At 38.1% G+C, this 25,470-nt stretch overlaps 1 protein-coding gene across 8 annotated transcripts in view; it reads left to right on the forward strand.

Moving 5' to 3' along the window:
- The window catches only part of COL14A1 (collagen type XIV alpha 1 chain), a 126,106-nt gene that overhangs the window by 18,965 nt on the left and 81,671 nt on the right, over window positions 1-25,470 (forward strand). For all 8 annotated transcript variants that reach the window (XR_011324122.1, XM_069779969.1, XM_069779970.1 and 5 more), the window contains 6 exons: window positions 18,642-18,797; window positions 19,495-19,614; window positions 21,023-21,187; window positions 21,592-21,753; window positions 23,201-23,352; window positions 24,329-24,458. Coding sequence is in view for 7 of the 8 variants with exons in the window: in XM_069779969.1 (XP_069636070.1) it covers window positions 18,642-18,797; window positions 19,495-19,614; window positions 21,023-21,187; window positions 21,592-21,753; window positions 23,201-23,352; window positions 24,329-24,458 (885 nt within the window). In the remaining variant the exon portion in view is untranslated. The remainder of the gene's footprint in view (window positions 1-18,641; window positions 18,798-19,494; window positions 19,615-21,022; window positions 21,188-21,591; window positions 21,754-23,200; window positions 23,353-24,328; window positions 24,459-25,470) is intronic.

Here is a 25,470-nt window from a genome sequence, read left to right on the forward strand (position 1 = left end):
TACCATGGTAGGCAGACATACTCAACTGGGGGAAAATTTACTTGATTTATTGCCAATTAAAATAATAAAAAAAAAAATTAATAACGCGGGTAGTGGGAAACAAAAAGACAAACATTAAAACCAACAGCTTTCCTCCCTGCTTTCCCAGGCTCAACTTGACCTCTCCCCTCCTCCCAGACTCCTTTCCTCCTCCCTTGTTATCACTGCAGGTTACACTCAGTCCAAGTCCCTTCAGAGAGGAAGCAAACCGTGCAAAAGGGGTGTTGAGGGGTTATGATCAGGACGTAGTGGTTTCTCTCTGCCATTCCTTTCTTCTCACACCTTTTTCCTCCTCCAGTATGTGTCCTTCACAGGCTGCAGGGAATATCTGCTCCATCATGGAGCGCCTCATCCTCTGACCTTGGGGTTGCATCTGCTGTTTCTCTCTTTTTTTTCCCCTCCTCCTCTCTCTGCCTGGCATTTTCTGCCCTTTCTTAAATATATTTTCCCAGAGGTGCCACCCACAAGCTGTGCAAAGGCACGGGGTGGCCTCTGGTCTCTTCTCAAAAAGGCCACCTCTGCAGCTTCCCTGCTGCCAAACCTGGGCAGACACTCAATACAAGAGGTCCTCTATTAATGCTCTACTGAAGTGTTTACACAGTCTTAAACCTGTCCTGTTCAGAAATTCCCTTATGCAAATCTCAAATCGGGATGATTTAGGACAGCATAGATCATGTATGGACCAGATGTCTTCTGAATCAAGTTTTCACAGGATAAGCCTTCTACAGACTGTAGACTATTAAAACGATGAGCAATAAGCTCCCATAAAAGATTATGTGATTTATGAAGGATGCAATGTAACAGTTACTTTCTCATCGTAAAGTACATGTAATGTAGTCATATAGTAAGTATGACTTGTTAGGGAGGTCAGAGTTCTTCACTGCACAGCACAGAACATGCTGGTTAGTTCAACCTTCCCAGATGAAAATTGCGTTTCATAGCTGGAGCAAGTCCATTAGGGGCAGATGTGTTTTTTGGGTTTTTTTTAAACCGATTCCTATGAAAATCTAGTGATGTGTGGCCTAGTTAAAAAGCCTGGGAGAACTGCAACTTTTTAAATCCCTTAGATGGTTCTTTCTGATGGAGGCACCTTCACCACAGGTCAGGAACCAAACTGGCAGAACATTACCTGAGCTGCCTGGACTGGTGTGGGCCCAGCTGGATGACCTGAGGAAAGAGGTATTGCACCTCAGTTCCTTGCCCAAAAGGAGTATACAGGAGGAAGCTCTAGGGTAAATCAACTGACAATAAAAGCTAGGTTGGAGTTTCTCATCATGGAAGACTGAGATAAGCAGGTAGAAGTTTAGGAAAAAAAATGTATAGCTAATCTGTTGGGTCATGGGTATAGAAAGGACAACTAGAAATGGAAAAATTAGACACTGGGTGAGTGAAAAATAATGTAGAAATCATAGTGGGCCTCAGAGATAGAAAAAATTGCAGAAGCTTTTTCTAATGAGCTATGTAATGCCAAACCTTGTCTGCCACAAAGCATAATAGAAAGGTGCAGATGCCAGATTATATTATCTGTATGTAGGTAATATAAACTATTGTTAAAAACATTGAATAGTGACTTTGTGTATCTTGATCGATATTCCTACATTTGTATATTAATTTAAATATAAAAGTTTTTGAGGAAGAGGTAAAAATGACCTGTAAGGATAAACAAATGTTTCCTTTGAAAGAATTTAATAGTGATCTTTACTAGTGATTTTTAGTGAATTTAATATTATTAGTGATATTATTATTATTATTATGGATACAGATATATATACATACAAGTTATAAATATTGTGGAGAATGGCTGCTCACTCAGTCAGAGTTCACTTTGGCACATGCTGGTCCCACGCTTTTTGTGTTCTTCACTACTAAGTGCTGCCCAGAGAAGAGATTTTGGTTGTATTGTACTAAATTTCAAGTTTTTAGCACTTTCAGGGTTCAGTATCAAAGTCTACTGGAAAGCGACCTTGAAGCCATCTGTCATGTGACACGTAGCTGCTAAGTATTAATAGGAATAAGTATGCCTTCAGTTTCTTTCAGGTGAGTGTGCTCTGCCAGTGCTTTGAATCATGCAGCAACAATGTCTCTTTGGTGCTGGATCTTTTGTAGTTTTTCTTGTGAACATAACTTTTAGCTTCCTGATCTATGTCTAGAAAACAGGTGGAGTTCTTAGCTGACTGAAAAACTGTGTAGACATATCCAGAGTTATCCTGTTTTGCAGTGAGATAGTTTTTGATTTTTTTTTTGTCTTCCCAATGTATTTTACATTATTAGTGATATTATTTACATTATTTCTACAATCTTTCAAAGTAAATGTTTCTGAATGATTTTTTTTTTTCATATTTTTTCTTCCAGTGCTATGCACACTATCAGAATGCAAAAGGCATATCATTCCTCAAAATGACATGGTATACATATCTGAGGTTTCTATTATAATAACTCTTGCAGTGAGGTCACATCAGTCTTCAGATAGTGACAGAAATGAGAGGTGCAATAAACTTGAAAAATACGCTGATTTGCTTTCTTCTTCCAATAGTGCTATCACCTTTGATGCAAATAAGCTTTGACATTCACTCTGTAGCTGTTGAATGGCACTATTTAAGCAGAGTAGGAACAAATCTGCAGAGGTATATTAAGATACTATTCAGCAGAAGAGACTAATTATCTAATTTATTAACTTGTCTGTTTAGGTAATGTCAGATGCTTCAGTAAGTATTACTAGACAGTGTGAAATGAGTGCTATGAGGTTTTTGACTAAGCCACAGGAATGAATACCTTCTGAACTTCTCTGTTGGCTGCATTTCATAGTTTTACTCACTTCATCCTGGCTAATGTAACTACAAATGTTGGTTTTAGTCATGACATTTTTCTATTTTTTTATTACTTACTGAACTCCTAGGCTATGGAACTCATTAACTATGTCTTTATGCAACCTATAATTGGCCTTACTAACAGTGTTTCCTTGAGCTTTCTGGAGGGCACCTTAGCTCTTGTATTGTGAGCAAGCAGAAAAAAGAGATTGTAACTATGTTGTGTGGGTGGTTTTTTTCCCCAGTGCCATTCTGTTCTTCCTAAACAATCCTTATCTTCTCGGCCCTTGCACTTTAATCTGCTTTGGCAATCTGAGGGTAAAAGCAAGGTTTATTGGAAAGTACTTGGCTTTTCCACTGTCAATATGATTTCTTTTTTGTGTTGTGTTAGGGATTACTGAATCCTGTAGCGCAGTAGAAGTATGCAGGGTTGCGCCAACTCCATGCCCCCAGATCCAACCAGTAGCAAGACTGAGCCTGTAGTCCCAATAGGTCTGGGGTGATCAAGCACAGGGCTTGGCCAAACAAGTACTAACCAGCCACCTCTGTAGATGGAACTGGCCCCCTTTATGCCTTTATCTTTCTATTTCCCCATGCTTGTCCCTCCCCAAACTACCTTGATCACTCCCTTTTGTTGCCTTTGGTTCCTCCCCTAAACATATCATACTAAATCTTGTACCATCCCCAGATACTCTTTCCTGTATCCCGTAAGTCTCATTACCCCCTAAGCAGTAACCCCCACCAGGCTGAACCATGAACAGACCATGTTATGACGTACAAGTTATAAGAATGTGAGTACAAGCTATAAAAATGTGTTGCTGATCTTGGAAGATACCAGCAAGATGAGACCCCTGTAATTAATGTTTAATTTCTGGGTCTATGCTGTACTTATGCAGCCTCAGGCCAAGTAGTTCAGTGTTTGCCTCTTGTATAATAGGTAAAGCACAAGGTTACCAGGAAGGTATCTTGTGACTTTTGATAATTCCATGATTAGTATTTGCTGATTAGTGTTTTTGTTTGTTTAAAGTTTCTGCTTACCTTCCCCCCCCCCCCCCGCAACGTAGTGCAGTATAATATCGAAGAGTTGCTTGAACTAGATGCAACCAAGTTTACTACAAAACTAATTGCAGTGCAGCTATGTTGTCCAGTACAGCGCTCTCCCTGGTGAATGCACTAGCCTGCTTAGAACTAGCTAGCTCAAGGACTTCTACCTTATTCTCTGTTACAAAGTGTAGACATAACCCTGGCCATTAGTCATTAGCATCAGTTTCTTAGATGCTGCAGAATAGGAGTAGATGCATTTCCTACTTCAGAGATATGGTAAGTTCTTTAAACATTGTAGAATACTTCAATATGATAGGTTCAGTTTTGGACATGTGTAAATTAAAGTCTGCATCAAAAAGTATAGTGAAGTTTAGAACTATTGATTGCATTGTCTAAATGGTAGGCTACTGTCTACGTTTTCCTAAAAGTTTTATATACATCATACTGAGACTTGAATATTTCATCTTTGTAGTGTCTGTAGGGTATGTGAATGCATTACGTTGTTGTGTATGAAACAGGATGCATGTCTGCTGTCATTTAACTGCCTCACAGCTGGGGACACATGCTCTGTGTAGGCTGTTGAGTTACTTCAGGACTGCTTTTTTTTCAGTTTACTTTTGAGTTCTGTGCTTACCATCTTGACAAGGATTTTAGCAGTCTTTACCAAAAATTGCTTTTCAGCACTGTGTGGCATGCAGTGGCATGCAGTCCTTTGACATGATTGTGAATAGCTCTTGTGTGTGTGGTATATATCTGCTTGTTCTAGCATTTGCTAATCAATTAAAGGTAATATGAACATGAAAATAAATCTATTATCTATGCTTCTTTGGGGGGGTTGCCTCAGATCCTCATGCCTGCCTTGAGAAGACTGGGGAATGCTTGGACAGTGCTCCAGTGTTCTAAGAACATTTTGAACGACCACAAAGCTTTGGCAAGCATTTATAATTATGCTCCCCTCATCACACTCTTCCAACCGCTCTGAAGCTGCTTAGACCAGGAATAATTTTATATACCTATTTTGGTTTCAGACTCTGTCACTTTGGCTTTGGACTCACTTGGCTTTGTTCTGTCCAACCTTAGCCCAAGCAGAGGATCCATGATACATCCTATCTCAGCTTTCACTAGTGAAAGGAGCACCTGACCATCTGGTCTTTGCCAATAGGACTCTCACTTAAATGCCTGCAGCTGGTCTGTTGTGTCAGTGGTTTTGCTGCTGGTCAGATTACCATCCTGATGTGGTGCTAAAAGATCGCTGCTCTGGACTTCACTTAGAACCTGCACAGTAATCCTATCAGCAGGCCCCCATCCATGCTAGGTTTGCAAAGCATGGTTTTTTTGACAGTGACTATTTTTTAACTTTTGCCATGAAAGTGATGGCTTTCTATTCTTATTCTGTGTGACTCCTCATGGAATTCCTTCTTTCTCAACTTCAGGTGATGCAAATAGCTGTTTAAAAACAAGAGATGAAGTAGACTTATCAGAATATACCATTGCTTTTTTTGACGTATGAATTTAGGTTACCCCATCCACGCCATGTTGGTTTCTGTGCTTCTCAGAAGGTAGAATTTAATGAGAGGCATCCACTAAGTTTCCAAGCTAGTCTATAAACCTGTGAGCCACCACGCAGAGCTTTGTACATTAGAAATTCCTTGTTAGTCACTGGAGGACTTACTGGAGGACTCTGTTGCAAGGAAACTCATGGGTAAACTCCCCTTTACTGTCTGGAAAGTTTAGCTCATTGTGCTGTGGATGATCAATGCTTATTCCAGGAGTTCATCATACGAATTTCTCTGGAGGACATAGCTAAGCTTTTGTATTCTTTGACTACTACTTGCAACTTAGATTTCCTTTTGCAATGGCAATACTTTTATGGACCTGGCCAGGATCCTTCGGCAGACTCCTGCTTCCTGCCTCCCACGACTGGAAAACCTGATAGGAAGTATCAGCACTGCCATGGACAGAATTCTTAAATGCTTTTCCTTTGCCATCATTTTGGTAGTTGCTTTGGAGCAAACCAAGCAAGCTACATTTAGAGATTGCAGCATTTACATCTGCCATCTGGCCAAACTAAATAGCCATTACTTTACTTGCAAGTGCGTTGAAATCATCTGAATAAGAGAGAAATATGTTCTTGAGAGAAAGCAAGCTTGAAACTGAAGGCCCAAAAGTGGCTATGAAGGCTGGAATTGGGAAATGGTTCACTCTGAGTAGTGCACTTTGATCCTGACAGAAGGAACCCCTGACTGAAGTGAGATCAGGGAAGACAGAGGAAAAGAGAAAGATTGAGGAGGGATTGGTAGATCTTAACATAAGAGTGGTATGATATATATTTTGTAGCTGCCTTGTCTGTTTTGGTTATCTTTAAAATTGTGAATAATTTTATTTATCTACCTTAGCCTGGTTTGAGATTCAGTATTAACATGGAGGTTGCTGGATCCCTTCTTCAATTTGTGTATGCCAGACAAACTCTGGATTTGTTCAGAAAATAAAAGGGTTGGCATTAGAAATTATGGCCAGTCTCCATTCTTACCCAGGGATTCCACTTATCTCCTGGCTCCTCCTTTCTGTAGGAGGAACTGCTTTTCTTCCATCTGTCAGTATGTTAACATCAAATAAATGGTCATGGTTGTGCATTACCTCTCATACAGTGTTCCAGGCCAGGCAGAAGCTGGAGATTGGTCAGATTGCCTTTCTGTTATCCACAGTCTGTCTCCCTGTCCCTCTTTAGGAACTCTCTCTGAATGCATCTGCTTCATTGAAAAGTAAACACAGCATTGACATAGATATCTAGGGAATCCGTAGCTCAGAAAAAAAAAAACCAACTTTATAGCTCTCTTTCTACTCTCTCAGAGTAGAAAAAGAGACTTAGCCTATCTTGGACCTAAACATAAGTTTCAATTTTGTCATAAAGTGATCCAGCTCCTAGTATCAGAACTACTCAGGTTCATAACCCTTGAGTTATGTTTGTCCTCATACTTCTGCACAGTAAATATGTATAATGTTGGTTGAAGCGGGATACTGCTATTCATGTTCTTGAATGACTGATTAATAGAATTAAATGAACAGTCTTTCATTCTCTTCAGACTGCTTTTCATCTCTTCAAGTCATTAGCTCTTGAGCATCCATCCCATCCACAGTGCGCTGGCATGGCTAGATTCTGGTGGCAGCAAGAGACTGTTACCTTAAGTCAGATTCAGGGTCTGTGTTGACATGTTTCATTATTGAAATACTTTCGTTACTACCACGCTGAGACACTCCTTAACAGTTCATCGTCTGGTAGCATGAATTCTCATTATCTGAAGTCTGTAGGCTTGCTCATGACGATGTATATTCTAGGCAAATGTCTCAGTTTATCATGAATGATGCTTGTCTTTGATATAAGACACTACATAGTCTTTGAAACTGAAGCTACATAGCAAAGAGTTGAAACTGGGCAGGTTTTAAAATTTGTATTATGGCAACCTTGAAGGAAGAACAAAAAAAAGCTTTGGGGAGGTGGTAGCAGACAGATACATTAATAAACACTGAAGTGCAAGACCAAGACCCTCTTGTAAGAAAGCTACAATCATAAAGGACTGATGCATTCATCAGCAAACTCATCATGAATTTGCATTCCAGTTGTATTGTATACCCTGACGAACAAGCTGCATTGCTTTGTGCTCTGGGCAGCAAAATGGGAGATTAAGGTTAATGTTTTGGTATCTCTTTTCAGGGACTGTGGTCCTTGAGGTGGTCTTGTCTTGAATGCAACTAGAAGGTGCCAAATCTTTTGCTTTTCAGCTGTCTGCTGTACATGTTCCCTTTTAAGGCTGTTGCTTACACTTTGAGAGGGGAGGAGTCTTGTTTCACAGCCTGTCCCATTCATCTGATACTAACACTGTTGATCAACATCAAGCAGGAGCTTGTACTGAGGAGAAAGGATTTCAGGGTCATTTCCACCGTCACTACGTAATCTGAGGTCTTCGTGTTCTTTCTGGACCTGTTGATGCATTTTGTTGATGCTGATTCTGGGCTCTCTCATGTCAGCACCCTTTGCCTGGTGCCCTGTGTGCCGAGTAAGCCTTGGTGTTACAACTGAGCTATGCCTCTTGGTTAAAAAGGTGCTAGTTAGTAGCTGAAACAGAACTTAACTTACCTGGCTGAGTGGTCCATGTTTTCCATCTCAAAGGTGTTCTTGCCTCTCTGGTTAGCTGTACTGCTCATACTAGTCTGTCTGCATATAGCGAGGGAGTCCTGTTTCCTTATCTGACTGCTGGGTTTCACGTGTGTGTCTTTAGCTCATGAAGTGTTTGTTTGGCTCATTATTCCTCAGTAAGTGGAGCCATGGCATTCTTGTACTCGACTCTCCTGGAATCCTCAAAGGAGCTTCTCTGGAGCAACAGCTTGATGCCTGAGCATATTTAGTTTCCTTGTATGCAGGAAAGTTAGCAGAATTAGGGCTGCATAGTGGTGCAGACAGCTGTTTCAGAAGTAAATGTTAGTCTCAGCATCTTTGCTTGGGTTTGGTTTGTTTATGTGGTTAAAAATGTGTGGTAAAATTTCTGGTCTTTTGTACTGATCTTTCTAGTAAGTATGATAAAGGAAGGAAAACTGCAAATTGTGAGCGTGGAGATGGTAGCTCCTTCAAAAAGACTAAATTGGCTGTGGCCTGTGAAATACTACTTATATCGTATCTCTTGTCTCCCTATCCTGTATCTCATCTCTTCTCTCCATAACCTCAAGACCTTTCAAACTCAACATCCAAATTTAGCTCAATACTTAGGAATCAAGGAGGTGGTGTCAAACTGTGGTGGATGTTTCTGCCTTAAGAGCTTCATAATCTTTAGTGTTCTTCTGTTCTCCAAGAAGCAGTAATAAAGTATCAGTTGCAAGCAATAATGATGTGTCTGTTAGAGATACTTTTATGACTTTGATGGGGCAGTTCTGTTTAGCTATACCTTAAAAAAAGAGAATGACGCTCAGAAGCTCGTGTTTTTTCTCAACAGAATCACAGATCCTTTGCCAGCCTTGCAATTGTTAGTATTTTATTAATCTGGGAATAGGAAACAGATGGCGGGAGGGAAACCCTAAAACTGATCTAATAGAATGTAATTATGCAACAATTATTATTTATTGGAAAAAATTGAGGAAGAACAACTGAAAAATTATTTATTGAATATTGAATAATTATTTATTGAATATTGAACATTTTTTCTTTGGAAAAAAATTTAAAAGATCCTCTGTTGGGCTCCATAGTTGGTTGCCCTCATCCTGCATTTCAGGCATCAGGGTGTTTAACTACATGTGTGCATATTGAAGTATGTGGTATTAGTTAAGGGCCAGCAGTTTCATTTTGATTATGGCTATTGTAAATTGCTGAGTAGCTACTGGCCAAACTGAAAATAAACTCAGATGTCTAAGCATAGTCTGTACTTTGTGATTGGACTCTCCTTCGGTTTTGACAGCTCCCGTAACAGTTGAATACTTTGGGTAGCAGCCAGTAATTTGTCTAGATTAATTAAAATAATTGTCTTTTCCTCAGTGCAAATCTTAAATTCACTCTTAGAGATTTAGAATTTGCCATTGTTTCTGGAAGATGTTTTAAAAAAATCATATGCATGTAACTGTTAGAGTCTTATTATTTCCTATGCAGACCTTTTCTGTAAAATCAGATTAGTATTTTTCTCATATGTCTGCAAATTAAAGATTAAAAAATTGCCTTTATCTGTAGAGTGAAATTGTTAAGAAAATCCCTGTACTAAAGTCCTTAGGATAAGATTCTGCATTAGATTTTTGGTTTTATTTTTTAAAAATGCAGTTGGCTTTGGAGATAAGACTTGTCATTTTGTTGTAAAGCCTTTGAAACACTATGAAGAAAAGTAGCTATAAATGGTATTGAATGGAAGAAAATATTCAGTAAATTATTTTGAGATTTATTATTAGTCCTTCCATAGTTTAAAAATATAACTATCCACCATATACGATATTGCATAACTGATGTGCCTATATGCATTGTTTATCTGTCTAGCTGGATGGTACCATAAGTACAAGATCAAAGAAACAATAAGTGAATGGAAGATACTGGAATCTCAGAAAGAAATGTTGCAGGCTTGAAGACAGGGGTGCAATCTGCCTGAGGGGAAAAATATGTAACATGGCTATTTAGTAATTTGTTTATGGTAGGGAATAATTATTTTAGTGGATGAGAGGAATTCAAAAGTCTGTGAACTAGAGGAGATGAAAATCAAAGGTTATCTTAAATGTTCACTTAGGAAAAGATATCTGTGGCATGTTTATTACCGCTCAGCCCACTGATTGGTACTTCAGTACAGTGCAGTGACACAGACTTTTGGGATTCTTCTTTTAAATTGCTCATTGGGACATAACCAAAGAACCACAAAATCAAATCCTCCAAGGAAGACTTTTTTAATATTTGTCTGCTTTTGCTTAATAGCATGTATTTTAAGAGGTCGGGATTTAAATATGTGGAAACTAATTATGGTAACGCTGTTGCCAGGATCTCTTTGCATTGGGTGGCAAACTATCAACTATGTGGCTCTGGGGGCAAAGGTCAAGGGCTTGGGGGTTCAGGTGGTCTTCTTCTTGATCCCACTTATGAGGGGAAAGGGCTTGAGGAGGACTGGGCAGATCCTATAGGTCAACAACTAGTTTTGCAGCTGCTGTCAGCAACAGGGTTTAGGTTTCTATAATGATGGGACCCTCTCTGAAGCCCAATAGCTGTTTGGAAGAGATGCGATCCATCTGACTAAGTGGGGCAAAATCATCTTTGCTAACAGGCTGGCCAGCCAGGTGAGAAGAGCTTTAAAATAGGAATGATGTGGGAGGGAGATAAGAACCTACAATCACATGAGGGCTGGGATGGCGGGAAAGAGCACACCCTCAGCAAGTTTTGCAGATGATACAAAACTGGGAGGAATGGTTGATACACCAAAGGGTTGTGTTGCCATTCAGAGCATCGTCAGCAGGCTGAAGAAATGGGCTGACAGGGATGTCATGCGGTTCAAAAAAGGGAAGTGCAGAGTCCTGCCCCTGAGGAGGAATGACCCCAGGCACCAGGACATGCTGGTGGCTGACTGGCTGGAAAACAGCTTTGCAGAAAAGGCCCTGGGGGTCTTGGTGGACAACAAGTTGAACACTGTTACCAGCAGTGTGCCCTTGTTGTAAAGAGGGCCAACAGTCTCCTGGGCTTCATTAGGAAGAAAACTGTCAGCAGGTCAAGGGAAGTGATCCTTCCTCTCTACTCAGCCCTGGTAAGGCTACATGTGGAGTTCTGTGTCCAGTGCTGGGCTAGATCCTCAGTAGAAGAAAGATGTAAACTTACTGGAGTGAGTCCAGTGAAGGGCCATGAATATGATTAAGGATTTGGAGCATCTTTCATAAGAGGAGAGGCTGAGACAGCTGGACTGTTCAGCCTGGAGGACAGCAGATTCAAGTGATATTTTTCCAATATGTAAAAATCCACATTTGAAGGAGTGAAGAAGGCACAGACAGACTCTTCTCAGTGGTGTCCAGTCAAAGGACAAAAGGCAGTCAACTCAAGCTGAAATAACTGTAAATTCCATTTAATCAAAGAAAGCACATTTTTTACTGTGGGGGTGGTCAAACACTGGAGCAGGTTACTCAGGTTGTGGAGTCTCCACCCTTGGAGAGTCTTTAACCTGACTGGACATGGCCTGGAGCAATCTGCTGTAGTCGCCCCTGCTTTGAGCAGGGCACTTCAACTAGGCAATCTCAAGAGGTCCCTTCCCACCTCCACTACCCTGTGATTCTGGGAGTTGGAGATTTTTCAGAATAGGGTGTTCACTCAGACATCTCTGCTCATTAGACAATGGATGAATTGCTACATTCAAGAGGGCACAAGTTTCATCCTGAGCTTTTGTGGATTGACACATGACATCCCGAATTAGTGATGCTTCTGAAGATCGCTGCATATTTATATTTATACAAGCATATACATTGGTTACGTTTTGATAATATCATTTCAAGAAATGCTTGAAGTTAATATAGGGACTTGTATTTGAAAGTCTTCTGCACTGTAACTGTACTGCACCATCTTTTTTGTTTCTGGACACACTGGCCACAACATCATATGTACCTGGATCTATAATGCTGAGCTGTAATGCAACAGTGTTGTAGAAGTTCACTTCAACTAATTTTTTAATTAGTTGTGTTAATGGCTTTCATAGATAGGCAGCTTGTTCTCTCAGGCAGGCTCTTTTCTGTTACTTTACCTATTGTGTTGCAGCTGTAACTTAGTTATAAGCTCAGGCACAGACCAGCTCTTTATCATGATTTAGAGGGATTTATACATAGAGTATAAATTAATACAGCTTAATTAATGTTGAGGATTTCTGAGTGATTAAATGCCTTCTAGACAGCCAGAGAAAACTGTCTCAGGATTTCATACTTCACTAAAGCAAAGGGAAAAATAACCCTTTTAAATCCTGGCCTATTTGTTACATAGGAATGGTGGATTAATATGACCATATTAATAAAAAATTGTAGTTCTCTGCCTTGAAAAGTAATTTAGACTTTGAGACAGCTGTTTCATTTAAAACATTCATGCATTCTCAGTTGCAGAACTGAGAGCAAAGAGAAGTAGAGGATTATCACTGTAATCTGCAGAAGAGTTTCTTAGGTTTCATGTACTTTACAGGAGGGTTGTGGACCATCTTCGTTGTAAATTATTATGGCTAAATGGACATGGTATCTTGCCATCTTGAACTTCAGTTTCAGGAAAGATTTCAGCAGTGTGCTTTGTTCTGTGTTGACATGTTGCCTGTTGGAAGATAAACTAAAATAAATGTTTTAAACTCTCAGTTTAAATGTAGGGGGATTCTGAAATATATTTTTCTATCGAGGTACACACACCAAGAGAGTTTAGTGTTGCTATTTGGGAAGCTCCTGCAGACATCAGGTGCTTCAGTGCTATCAATCAGCAATGGTCTGCCAGAAAACATCAGCACTTTCTTTCATAGTTACCTTTTATATGTATTTTGTCTCTCAAGTAAATTAAAAAGTTAAGATGTAGGAAGAAAGTGATTGCTTACTGCAGAAGTACAACTATCATTGAGTGTGTATGGAAAGGTGCATAGAAAATGGCTGTATGCTTCCTTCTCTCACAGCTGAGAATTATCACTAGTATAGGTAGGCAATTAACATATTTTATCAGCTACTGCTTTAATTAGTTTTGTGGCTTTACATTTAGAAGGTACGCTTTAAATAATATTTATTTATTGCTGTGTACTTTTTGAAAGAAGCAAAATTATTGAACTACAGCATTCACAGTCAAATGTGACATGATTAGACACAACAGATTCAGTAAATCTTAATAGTCCAACTCCACCAAATAACAAATTTGTAGGCCTGCCAGTTGGGCTATATTAGTTTCCTGGAACAGAACAAGGTGCATGGGAAAGGGCTGGCTGCTTTAATTTATTTTGCTGTTTTTTCTAGGGAGCAGGGACAAACTTCTAACCTCGTTGGGCTGCTCTTTCAACCTAATGATGTTCCAGCATTTGAGTCCTTCAAATTCAAGCTATGGTTGGATCTAGTTCAAAGAAAAGCAGTTATGTTGTATGCATTTGTCTGGTCTGTAGCCTGACATATGGGATGTGTTAAACTGAGGTCTAAGTGCAATGATGATATCACCAGCACAGTGCAATAATATCAATGTCAGAAGCGTGGACTCGTGAGTTGCTGAATTTTGGAGCTGAACCCTGCCTTACGTCCCTTTATGTTTTTAACCCTTTTTTTTAAAAAGAAGTGATGTTTTGCTGATGTAGATTTATATTGCCCTTGTCTTCAGTGGTGCTTCTGCTCCGTTGTGGTGCTGTCAGTCACTGTGGAGGACTGAGTTTTCTGTCATTCATGCTTTATTCACAAGGTATTTCTCACTCTCTTCTGTCATTAAGCTTCTTGCCTTTTGTGCTTTGTTACCCCGTGAATGAGTCTTCCATTCATACTGTATTATTACTGACCTCTACTTGAACTTTCTTCCTTTCCTTCCACATATATTATTTGACTTTTCCACTGTGACAGGGAGTAAGAAAGGAAACGACATATCACAGACTCAGAAAGAATTATAGCCTTAACTTCTAAGCAGAAGAAGTGTGTGTTTTGGCTCTTGAAAATGAGAACAGGGTTTCATACCAAGGGGAGGCAAAATACCAAATGTGTTTCTGCAGAACGTATCATTACTGCATGCAAACTGAACTGGTTCTTCTAAGGCATTGAGTCCTCCTGGCTGGCAGTGCCTGTATTTGCTGCTTCTTCCTTTGCCTTTCAAAGAACTTTCAAAGAGTAGTAGTATTAAGTCCAAGAGCCAAAGAGCCACTACTCTAGTCTAAAAATCATAGTTTTGTATTTTTGTCGAAGTAAAGCTTGCAGTTTTTTTGGTCAAACTTCTGTTTTTTAATATTGCTCGCTTGCTTACTGAATGCGTGTGTGAAAGAATAGCAACAGGTTGAAAATGCAGCCTGAGAGAGGTGGTCAGTGTTTACAGGAGCTTGCAGACCCTGCTTTTGTTCTGTGCATCCCCTGTGCTGCCAGAGCCCCTCCCAGTCCTCACTCTGCAGTCCATTCCCTTCAATGGGACGTCTCAAGGGTCACGTTTTGCAGGCTCCAATAACTCTCCCTTTATCCCAGAAAGTTCTAGCTGGATCTTTTTTTCAGTGTTGCCATCACTGGCTTCACTCTCAGCCAAATTCTGACATAGGTCTTGATAGTGCTATAGCATTGCACATTGAAATTGCAAGCAAATGCATCACCTTTAATGTCTGGGGGCTTGAGGGATCAAAGGCAGGAAACTTCATTTTGGTAGATGCAAAATTCCTTCAATGCTGGTTATTCTTTGAAAGATTTTCCTGAAACAAAGGAACCTAAATTCTTGATGATGATATGACTGTTGGTAATAGTGAAGCAGGTTTTGACTAAATAACTTGTCCTAATACATTGCTAGTAGCCTTTAGTTGTATGCTGGTGTCTTTGGAGGTGAAATTTTGAGTCTATGCCTTCATTTGTGACATGCAGAAATGAGCAGACCAAGCCCCTTCCTCCTCAGCTTCCTGGCAAGAGTGGCAAGTTTCTTATGCCAAATAATGCTAGGAAGATTGTAAATTTGTTATAGAAAGTCCATTAATTTTTTACTTTCTCCCCATAAAACTCCTCCACCTATTGTAGGTGGATGCACTGAATACAGTTGCTGGTGTAAAATATATAAGGTCTTTTTGTGACTTTAGGATGTTTGCAATTCTGTCATTTTCTCTACCCTAAAAATTGCAGGCTCTGTTTTTGTTTGTTGTGGAATGCAGCACTTGAAGTAGAATACTGCTGTCTATATAACAGTAGGAAACATTATACAAAATTAGGTAACTGGTCTGCTCCCTACTGTCCTGCTCTTGAAACTGGTGAGTATTGTATAATTCAGAAGAAAGTGGTACATTCTCTCTCACTACTGTTTTCTTGATGACCGAGTAAAAGGGAAATAGGCACATCCTGATCACAGTATTGAAACTTGTAGTGGGCTAAAACACTAAGAGTTGGAAGCTTTTTTAATATAGAATTATATGCTGTCATCCTCCTTTAAGAAATGTTTTTGAGAAAATTGCCTATTAAAGTTACATTTAGATAGTTGAAATGTTCAAAATTATCCTCAAACCCTATAGGAATTCATGACCATGTATGGTTGTATGGAAAGACTATTGAAAAAGACATTTGCTAGAACTGGTAATGGAAACTGGCTAATCTCAGTGGGGTGCGTAAATTATTTGCTACACACTGTGTCTTTGAGACTAACTTTATAAACTAGGATGATATAGTGTTTGTATTCCTACCGGGTTTTAAAGATTTCTGTACAGTATGTTATTCTGTTTAATATCTCACTGTTGTTTATTCCATTTTAGGGAACTTTCTACAATTCTATTAAGTACAACAAGGAGAAAACATAAGCAAATAGTGGGTGTACAGAAGTAACAAAACCTAAATGTTTTATGCAGAAAAGATTCAACAAGTATCTCCTATCTACGAAGAATGAATCAAATTTTCACATTTTGTGACATTGCAGTACAATCTTGGATCAAACCACACATGCTTTTTTAACAAAAAAAATAATTGAATGATACTATTTGCACTGATCTGATGATGTGGAAATAAAATATTGAAAGGAATGCTGTTATTGTTTTCTTTATTATTTGGGTTTTGCTTCACTGAATGGATTTACTAAAACCAATAAAAGGTTTTATTCACAAAGCCATCACTACAGGATTAAAGAAACCTTATAGGCAAAACTTGTTGATATGAAATGAGTAAGACCTAGGATACTAACTGGGTTTCATAGTAAGCATAAGATTTTAGAAGTAGAGAAGGGAAATACAGCCACACAAATCCTGTTATCCTCATTGGGCTATATGATTAAACTGCTGGGATCATACTGAAAAGGTACATCTGTGCTATAGTACAGCTGCTTGCATGTGAATCAGGGGTCCAGTTCTATCATTCTTACTGGTGTTGAGTAACGTTTTACTTTGCCAGTAGTTCTTTTAAAGCTTAAGAAGCTAATCATGGCCAGTGTGAGAATGGCACAATTGAACTGTGTGTTAATGGAAGACAAATACTGCAAGTAAGGCAGGCTGATTAACAGGAAGTTTATTTGGCAAAGAGATTTAAAACATTAATTTTGCCATGACCAGTAAGTTCCTATTAAATCACAAAACAGATTGCAGTCCCGCTGAAATCAAGGGAAGTTTTCCTGTTGACTTCAGTGATACAAAGATTTGGACCCCCTTTGGATTTATCTTCCAATTTAAGATCATTTTTCTGATGCTTACTAAATGTTCCCCAGTGTTTATACATTAAAATGTGTTGCCAATTCAAATAGTGTTGTCTTGTACTGTAAAAACTAAAATAAAATATTTGTTTTGGCATCTTTGTAAGTGGAATTTTTGTAATGTGTTTAGAACTTATTCTACACTGCTAGCTGCACGTAGGAAATGTTCCCTGCTCTTCTAAAAAAATTTTTAGTACATGTTTAAGACATTAACTGTAACTTTATGGATTGGGTTTCTTGCTCAGTGGATTTGCACTACAGTACAAATCTAACAATTATTACCAATTGTTTGAAGTCCTTCTGCACATCAGATTGCTTTTACCTGTGAGACTATAATTTTGTCTTTAATGAAAAGATTGTCATTAATAATATGGTGTTAAAGTTTTAAGTTGCTAACCATGTGGTTAGTTCCCTCTCTGTAACAGGAGAGCTGCTTGTGAGCTAATGCAAGCACCTTTTTGATTATTTCTCACTGAATAACTTCTTTTATTTGCTGAGTATCTCTGCTCAAGATCAGTTTATTTCTAACAATGTACTTGGTAATTCCTGTTGGTACCACCTTAGGTGTTGGTGTCCGTTGTCAATTAATTTATGTAGTAGATCTGGAAAAAATTGATGATAAAAGTTGGGCTGCAGCTTACTTCACTACTCTGCAGGTTTTTTACTGTATTCAGGAACATGATTTTCATCCCTAAATGGTTTGTGATGCACAATACCTTTTCTACTAACATGTTTTGCTTTGACTTTCCTACTTCCACCTTATTCTGTAGTCAGTCTGGTGGGGAGTTTTCTATTTTTATACTTCAAACGTAAGCTCATTTGGTATACCTGTGTAACATCACTCATTTGGTTTCCCTCCCTACAATATAAATCCACTATTTCAGCAACCTTACTTTTGCAGTCATTCAGCCACTTCTATGGGATGTGGCAATTCTGTCTGAGGTTATGGAAACCTCCTCCTTTCTCTTACTTCCCCTCCTGTCATTTTCTCGAACTGAATGTGGCACTTTTCTTTACATTTTTCAGTTTCTTAAAAATGTGTATCCCTAAAAACCTTCTTGTTGGCTTATCTTGCTATTTGTGTTTAATATCTATTTCCATTTCCTCTGATTTCCCCATTGGTTAGCTAAACCTTAGAGACAATAATATGCATCTCTGCTAATTCTCATGAGGTCTTTTCTGTTGCTTTTTTAATGCTCTTTTATTTTTGTGTACTTTTCCATATATCTGTAAGACTAAATCTTCATGTGGTGCTAGTTCTCATAATGATTGTGAATTTGAATCTAAGGTCTTTGCATTTTACCTTTGCTGTATTGAGTGCCTCCTACTTAGGTTTAATACAGCATATTCAATTGACCATCAGTTTTACTCTGGACTCCCAGGGTGAGATTCACTTCTAACTTTAGAAGTCTACAATGGCAGCTAAAGAAGTTTTTCTACAGAGTTGCTGAGATTTATAGGAACAACTGTTTTTCTACGTTGACTATAAAAGGGGTCTTGATAACTGTTTTGGATGTCTGCATCTCTAGGTAGCTCTCTTGTCTACACCTAAGGTTAAGTGTCATGAACTGTATACTGTGTATGTATATTCTTGAGAATGAAAATGAACTGCTGTTTTGATTGTGTTATACAGCAGTTAATTTTTTCTTTCTGAAGTATTGTATTTTTAGAAGCAGGATTTTTTTTCATGGGTTTCCCAACAGTAATTTTGAACAGCTTAATGAAAGAACTGAAGTAGATAATGGCCAAACGGTTCTATTACTGAATTTAGAACAAATACATTTAGTGATTTTGCTTATTTCTCACTTTGCCCATGGAAGAAAGCTTTAAGTATTAAGCTTAGTGGGAGGACGAAGGTATACATTTATTGAGTTACAATTTTATTGTTGAATTAACAATATTGGTTTCATTTTAATGATTTACAGGAAGCCTGTTTACCTGTAAAACTCCAGCAATTGCAGATATTGTGATACTGGTAGATGGTTCCTGGAGTATTGGCAGATTCAATTTCAGGCTCGTTCGACTGTTCCTGGAAAATCTGGTTTCTGCTTTCGATGTGGGATCTGAGAAAACAAGAGTAGGTAAGGTGTCGTATTTTTTTCTTAATACTTCTGTAGCAATGTAAAAATTTCATGATTTCAGAATAGTTAACAGCTTAATGCTACTTATTTGTGCAAGATTCATCCTCACCTGGAACTAGCACTTCTATCATAAGAGCACTTCTATCGTTGCATGCTGCTGGAATGTTTGTAGTATCAACTCCTCACGTTTTACTGTGATACTCAGCTTAAGTAAACTCTACTGCAATGTCAGTGGAAAAGAAAAACAGTGGAAACAGTCTTACTGACTTCAGTCAGCATTAGCTCAAACCCTTGCAGTTTAATTTTTGGAGGAAGAATGTGCCAATGGATGGCTTTCTATTCAAAAGCATATTATATTGTAGTCTATTCAAAAGCATATTAAATAAAATTGGTCTTTTTTCAAAAACCAATTTCTTGGAATCTTACTAAACTCTGCAAAAGTTGTGTACTCCTCATTTACTTTCCTTAGCGCTTGAAAGAAAAGCTTTGAAAATAAATTGAGGAGTTGCCACTAAGAACAACTTTATACTATTTTTTTTTTTTGGCATCAAGCAATGCAGTTTTTCTAGTATGGTAACAAAGCTACTTATGGTATGCTTACTATGGTAACCTGTTGGTAACCAAGTACATAAAGTGTAGATGCTTGAAAAGAAATGCTTTGTTGTCTAATGGATTGCCTTAATTTCTGGTTCTTTAGGTCTTGCACAGTATAGTGGTGATCCCCGAATTGAATGGCATTTGAATGCCTATGGCACAAAAGATGCTGTTTTGGATGCAGTCCGTAATCTACCATATAAGGGAGGGAATACATTAACAGGTACAGTGTATGTTTTAGCTTTTGCCTTTCATTAAAAAACATATTCTGCTGCACAGACTAAGAAGTGTTAGTGCTTATTATGAAGGGTAAAAAGGATAGGGTTTTTGCAGCTTGCTAATGGCTTTATCCGATGTCAGTGAAGTCTTTTCTGAAGTACTTGTCTCATTGGCTTCACTGGGAATCTTACTGGTCAGGACAGGCTCTCATAAAACAAAGTGTACATGAACTCTCTGTGTTGGAGGTAAAATATTTTACCTGCTAGGAAGAAAATGCAAAATCCATTCATAATGTTCATGCGCAGAGCTTTCTTCTGGAGAAGGAAAGAATGTTGTTTTAATATCTGACAACTGGCAATAGTAACTTTTCAAATGATCACCTGGGGCTTTTAGATTTCCATTGACCTTTTAGTAGTTAAAGCACTGAAGCCCCAGAAGACACTTAGTGATGGATAAATGGGGGATGCCTGTCAACCTGGGAAAAATAGAGTCTCTGAATACAATTCCAGTGTCGTCAAAGCAGCAGTTAGTAATATTGGCTGTCTTGCCAGGAGAATGATATATCCAAAGACCCAGACATGGCTTCAAGTAAATTGCTCCTTCTTTTTCTTTTTTTTGGCTAGGAGGGAAGGGGAGAAAGAACGTGAAAGATTCTCCTTCTCTTCTGCAACAGCCTTTATTTTGGTAGAAGGAGTGATTGCAGTGGAACAGACAGAAGGACTGTAGTATGATTCTAGGAATGAGATTACTGTGAGGTAGCAGGTAGTAAATTATTATGATTATTTTATATGATGTTAGAAGAAGGTGAGTTAGAAATCTTTGCTGTGGGAGACTTAAGAGAGTTTTCAGATAGGATCTCATTGTGACATGTAGGTTTGTCCTGAGGAGTTGTTCTTCCTTCCCTTTATATAATTAACAGTTATTAAAATCAGATTGTTCCTGAGCTTTATTTAAGCTTTTCTTTAGCTTGTAAATTGGAAAGAACAAACAAACAAACAAATTAAAGTAAGTTTGATGTGGTTAAAGTAAGTAAGGTGATGTATTAAGCTATCCAGAGCATGTGCTTTCATATAAGCAAAGTAGGTAGAAGGAGAGGGGACTTCCTATTCTAACTTTGTAGAATAAGAAAGAAAAGATGATGCATGCAGACAGAGTAAGATCAATTTAGGTTTCTATAGCCAGTTTAAAATACATTGACTGATCAAAAGGCTGCTAAAGATGAACGTCACCTTCTCTGTAGTTTAGGCTGCTTGTTGGAATTTAATCTTTTGGTAAATAAATTCTTTTATACTTAGTCTTCATTAGAAGATTTCTCACAATTTTTAAATTGAGTGGAAAGACAAACACTGATATTAGCAAAATCAATGGACAGTTTTCCCTCTTAAAGTCTTTTAAAATGTTTCCCTTTTTAGGTCTTGCATTAACTTACATTTTGGAGAACAGCTTTAAGCCTGAAGCAGGTGCAAGACCTGGAGTGTCTAAAATTGGTATATTGATCACTGATGGGAAGTCCCAAGACGATGTTATCCCTCCTGCTAAAAATCTACGAGATGCTGGCATTGAGCTGTTTGCTATTGGTGTGTATTCTGCCATATCCACCATATATTGTGTCCCATTATACTCTGGTGTATTTGTATCCATTGCCCTCTCTATTAAGGAAGTGTTCTTTTCTGTCTCTATCCAGCAAGTATCATCATTAATTTAAATCATCTTAAATAAGTTCTCCAATTCATTGCTGCTATAACTAGAATTTAGCAGTATACATGGATGCTGCATTATCAGGAGACAGCCAAAAAACGTCAGTTATGTTGGCAGAAATTAATGTCTTGAAGTAACATCTTGACAACAGGGCAATCCGTAGTTGGTCATCAAAACAAAAAGAAAGAATTGGATCTTAGTAATTTTTTATCAATCCCTGTGCATACAAGATTTTTTCTTTTTTTGTTGCAAATATTTTCTTTATTTTTCTTTCCAATGAAAGGTGTAAAGAATGCAGATATAAATGAACTCAGAGAGATTGCCTCTGAACCTGACAGCACACACGTCTACAATGTTGCTGACTTTAACTTCATGCATACCATTGTTGAAGGTCTTACAAGAACAGTGTGCTCACGAGTAGAGGAACAGGAAAAGGAAATCAAAGGTGAATAAGAAACAAGATATAACGTAACTTAATATGAACTTAGAGCTACAAATCCTATTCCAAATACCTGTAGTTCTAAGCTGGCTTCTGGCACTTGACTCATGCTGTATATTCTTTTGGTCACAAGAAAGTACATTGTCAGGGAAGTTATCTTCCTGGGTATGTTTCATTCTTGATTTGATATCTTTGATCTTTTGCTCTCTGTCTTTGATAGTGGTAAATATTATGGTATTTGGTAGTACCAAAAAATAGAAAAATTTACATTAATTTTGCTGTAACTGTTTCCAAGTGGTGGGTAAGGAAATTTTTTTTATAATACACAGCTTTGGGGATGAATTACTTAAGCAGCTGCACATGGAATTGTTACGTTTGTGCTGTGTTTTCCATCTTCTAACTTACTGTTTTTATTGTCTCATAAGTTTTCAAAAATTTCAACTATTATGATTTCTTTGTCCCTTCCTGATGATGGATTTTTTTTTCCACTTTCTTATTTAATACACAAAAAATATATTTCAGAGCATAAGGAAAGATGGTGGTGAAGAAAATTGTTCTTATGTAAAAAAGACTTCTGGGACTACAATATTTCTTTTCTTTTCTGACCAAAAGAAATGGCTATGAAAAAATGTTGCAATTTGCTAAAGAAACAGTCCTACCTAAGGCAATTATTTCTGAAAGGCCTGAGTGGATTTTGTTTGTATTGCTTGGTTTGTGATTCTATAATATCCCAAAAATGCTGACTGATTTTTTCAATAAGCTTGTAATATATATCAGTAAGGAAGGCTGTCTTTCACATATATTTCTACCTGTGCCATGAAAAAGTGTGTATTAGTAAGGCTTCATTCCATCTTTTTCCTCTTTTATTCACCTGGAAATTGGAAGAAATACAGAATATTAGGTGTGTCTTGTGGGGGGGATAAGCAGTCAGCTGGGAAATTGAGAGGGAGAGGATGGGAAAACCATAAAGAGATGAGACATCTTTGTGGAAAGAAATGATTGCCAGAGAAGATGACCGTTTGCTACATCTCTTCAATCTGCTGACAGGCAGCATATCAGTTTCCAACCTGCAGAGGAGTACAGGAGATCACAGCTGTATATGTACTTGGATGTTTTTCATGACTGGAAGGAAAGCAACCTGAAAGAAACACCCAGAAAGAAAGCACTTGAAAGAGTAATGGGAGGAATGACAAGAAGGCTTAGTTTCGTATTTTTGTCTCTTTCATATAAAGGTTTATGAAAGACCAGGGAGGCTTAGTCCCAGTGAAAACTCCATGTGCAGTACTCATTCTTACTATTAGTTCTTTGTTTCCATTGAAAATTACCTAAATAAATGTGCAGTAGCCAATTTGATTTTCTGATGAGGAGCGATCTTTGGAGCTTCAGCAAATACAACAGACCAAATCATTATTTTGCAGAGGGGAATAAAAAATTTGTGTTGTCTCTAACCTAGGAACAATTGTTGCTTCACTTGGGGCTCCTTCGGATTTGGTCACATCTGAGGTAACAGCTAGAGGATTCCGGGTTAGCTGGACCCATGCACCAGGCAAAGTGGAAAAATACAGGGTTGTGTACTATCCCACTCGAGGAGGACAACCGGAAGAGGTAATAGGAGGAAAAGGAAGAACTAACCAGACAGAAAATCCATGGTCTTATTTAAATCTACACTGAAATTCCCTATGTGGGCTCTGAAGCCCACTACAGAAAGGAGATATGGTCACATTGAATGGTGGTGAAGGTTAGGTAGTAGCCAGGGTGCTTTTCTGTCATGTGATTTATAGTAAATGTGCTATACCAGTGAGTGCTTTTGGGGCAGGGTGGTGAGCTGCCTGCGTTTTTGCTTACACATATGGTTACTTAAACCAATTCTATTGACTTCCCCTGCACTATTCTGTTTACAAGAACAGAAAAGGTAGGAGCTGATGGTAAGCCAGATTTTCAATTCTAAGAAAAAATAATTCATAAAAGGAAGATGATACGGGTTTATGTTTTAGGACATATACAATTGATCATTAAAAATTTGGAGAGAGGTGTTTATTTGAATAGGACTAAGCATTTTGGAGATGGAGAAAAAAATGCAGTGGAACAAGCTTTTGGCTTCAGCTAACAGCTTACAAAACTGAAGGGAAAGGCAGAAGACCAAAAGGATTTAACTAAGGATATATTTCTTTTTGTAGTATAAACTTGTTTAGCATGGATATATATTAATGTCAGTTTGAAGTACTGTGTGTGTACATATGTAGTACTAAAGAAATATTCATGATGATATAGTAATTATATCAAAAAGTGCCCAATATACACTCTTAAACTGTAATCCATACACTTTATTTATCTAAGCAATTCCTTTGTTCTAAATGGCTACTTATATCAGCTAAACATTTTGATTATGTGTATAGTTGCTGTTCTTTTTCAGACACCCCACTGTACATAAAGGTAGCAAAAGCCAATTTGATTTATGAATTGAACTTTAGTGTATTGATTCTTAGATGCCAGTGTAAAAATCGCCTGAAAGAGGGATTGATTTGATGGTAACATAGTTAGTTTGCTTTATGTGTATTTAGTTGAATTTTCTTCTGAACAGGTTGTGGTAGATGGAAGCTCATCAACAGCAGTTCTGAAAAACTTGATGTCTTTAACTGAATACCAGATAGCTGTTTTTGCTATATACTCAAATGCTGCTAGTGAGGGCCTCCGTGGAACTGAAACTACACGTAAGTATCCTTATCATGTTCATTACGGTTTTGACTGTCTACTTTTAATCAGACTGTGTAAGCATTAGTCTTTGTGAAAAAGAAATACAGAATGCAGTCTTTTTCAATTTAGCGTCTTTTAATGCATTTGCCTTAAATTAAATTCTGTTTGAATTAATTCTGAGCTAAGTTCCTAAGTCCAAATGCTCTGTGGATATTTAAACACTGAGAAAGGTTTTATCTCTGGGCTGAACTTTAAAGTTGGTTTTATTGAACCCTGAATTAGAACATTCCTACACTTTGGGTGTGCAGCCAAGCTCTATAAATTAGGTTTGTGGCTGAAGCTGATCTTATGAGTGGAGGATTAGGTGGGACCAGAAATACCTGCATGTGATTCTCACCAGTGCCAAGGATTTCAAGGTAACTTCTACAAGTTCTTTTCTCAATGATTCAGTTATTTTCTGTCTATAAAATGGTGTCTTGGGATATTGTTAGAATGAATACATTTACAGTTTGGGGTTCTATAATGAAAACTATGCTAGCACCTGAGATAATGTGCTGCTATCGTATCAATATTATGTACAGTTACTTTTTTAGTAAATATGACAGATATTAGGAATGGAAGTAAAGAGTAACATTTTAGTTCAAACTAGGAGCCAGGAATTCAATATGTGATATATCAATAGCTGATATCTGCTGGAAGAACTATACAGCAGGGCTCAAGCAATCTAGAAGATTTCTAAAGTGCTTTGACAACAACTTCCTGACACAAATGATCAAGGAGCCAGCAAGAGAAGGTGCTCTGCTGTAGTTGATACTTAAAAACAAGGATGAACTGATGGGGGGGATTTAAAGTCACAGGTAGCCTTGGATGCAGGGACCATGAGATGGTAGAATTCAGGATTCTAAGTGGAGGGAGGAGTGCAAAAAGCAGGACCACAACTCTGGATTTCAGGATAGCAGTCTGCAGTCTCTTCAGAGATGTGCTTGGAAGAATCGCAGGGGATATGGCCCTGGATAGAAGAGGGATCCA

Source organism: Haliaeetus albicilla, chromosome 3, assembly GCF_947461875.1.
Source record: "Haliaeetus albicilla chromosome 3, bHalAlb1.1, whole genome shotgun sequence".
NCBI lineage: Eukaryota > Metazoa > Chordata > Aves > Accipitriformes > Accipitridae > Haliaeetus > Haliaeetus albicilla.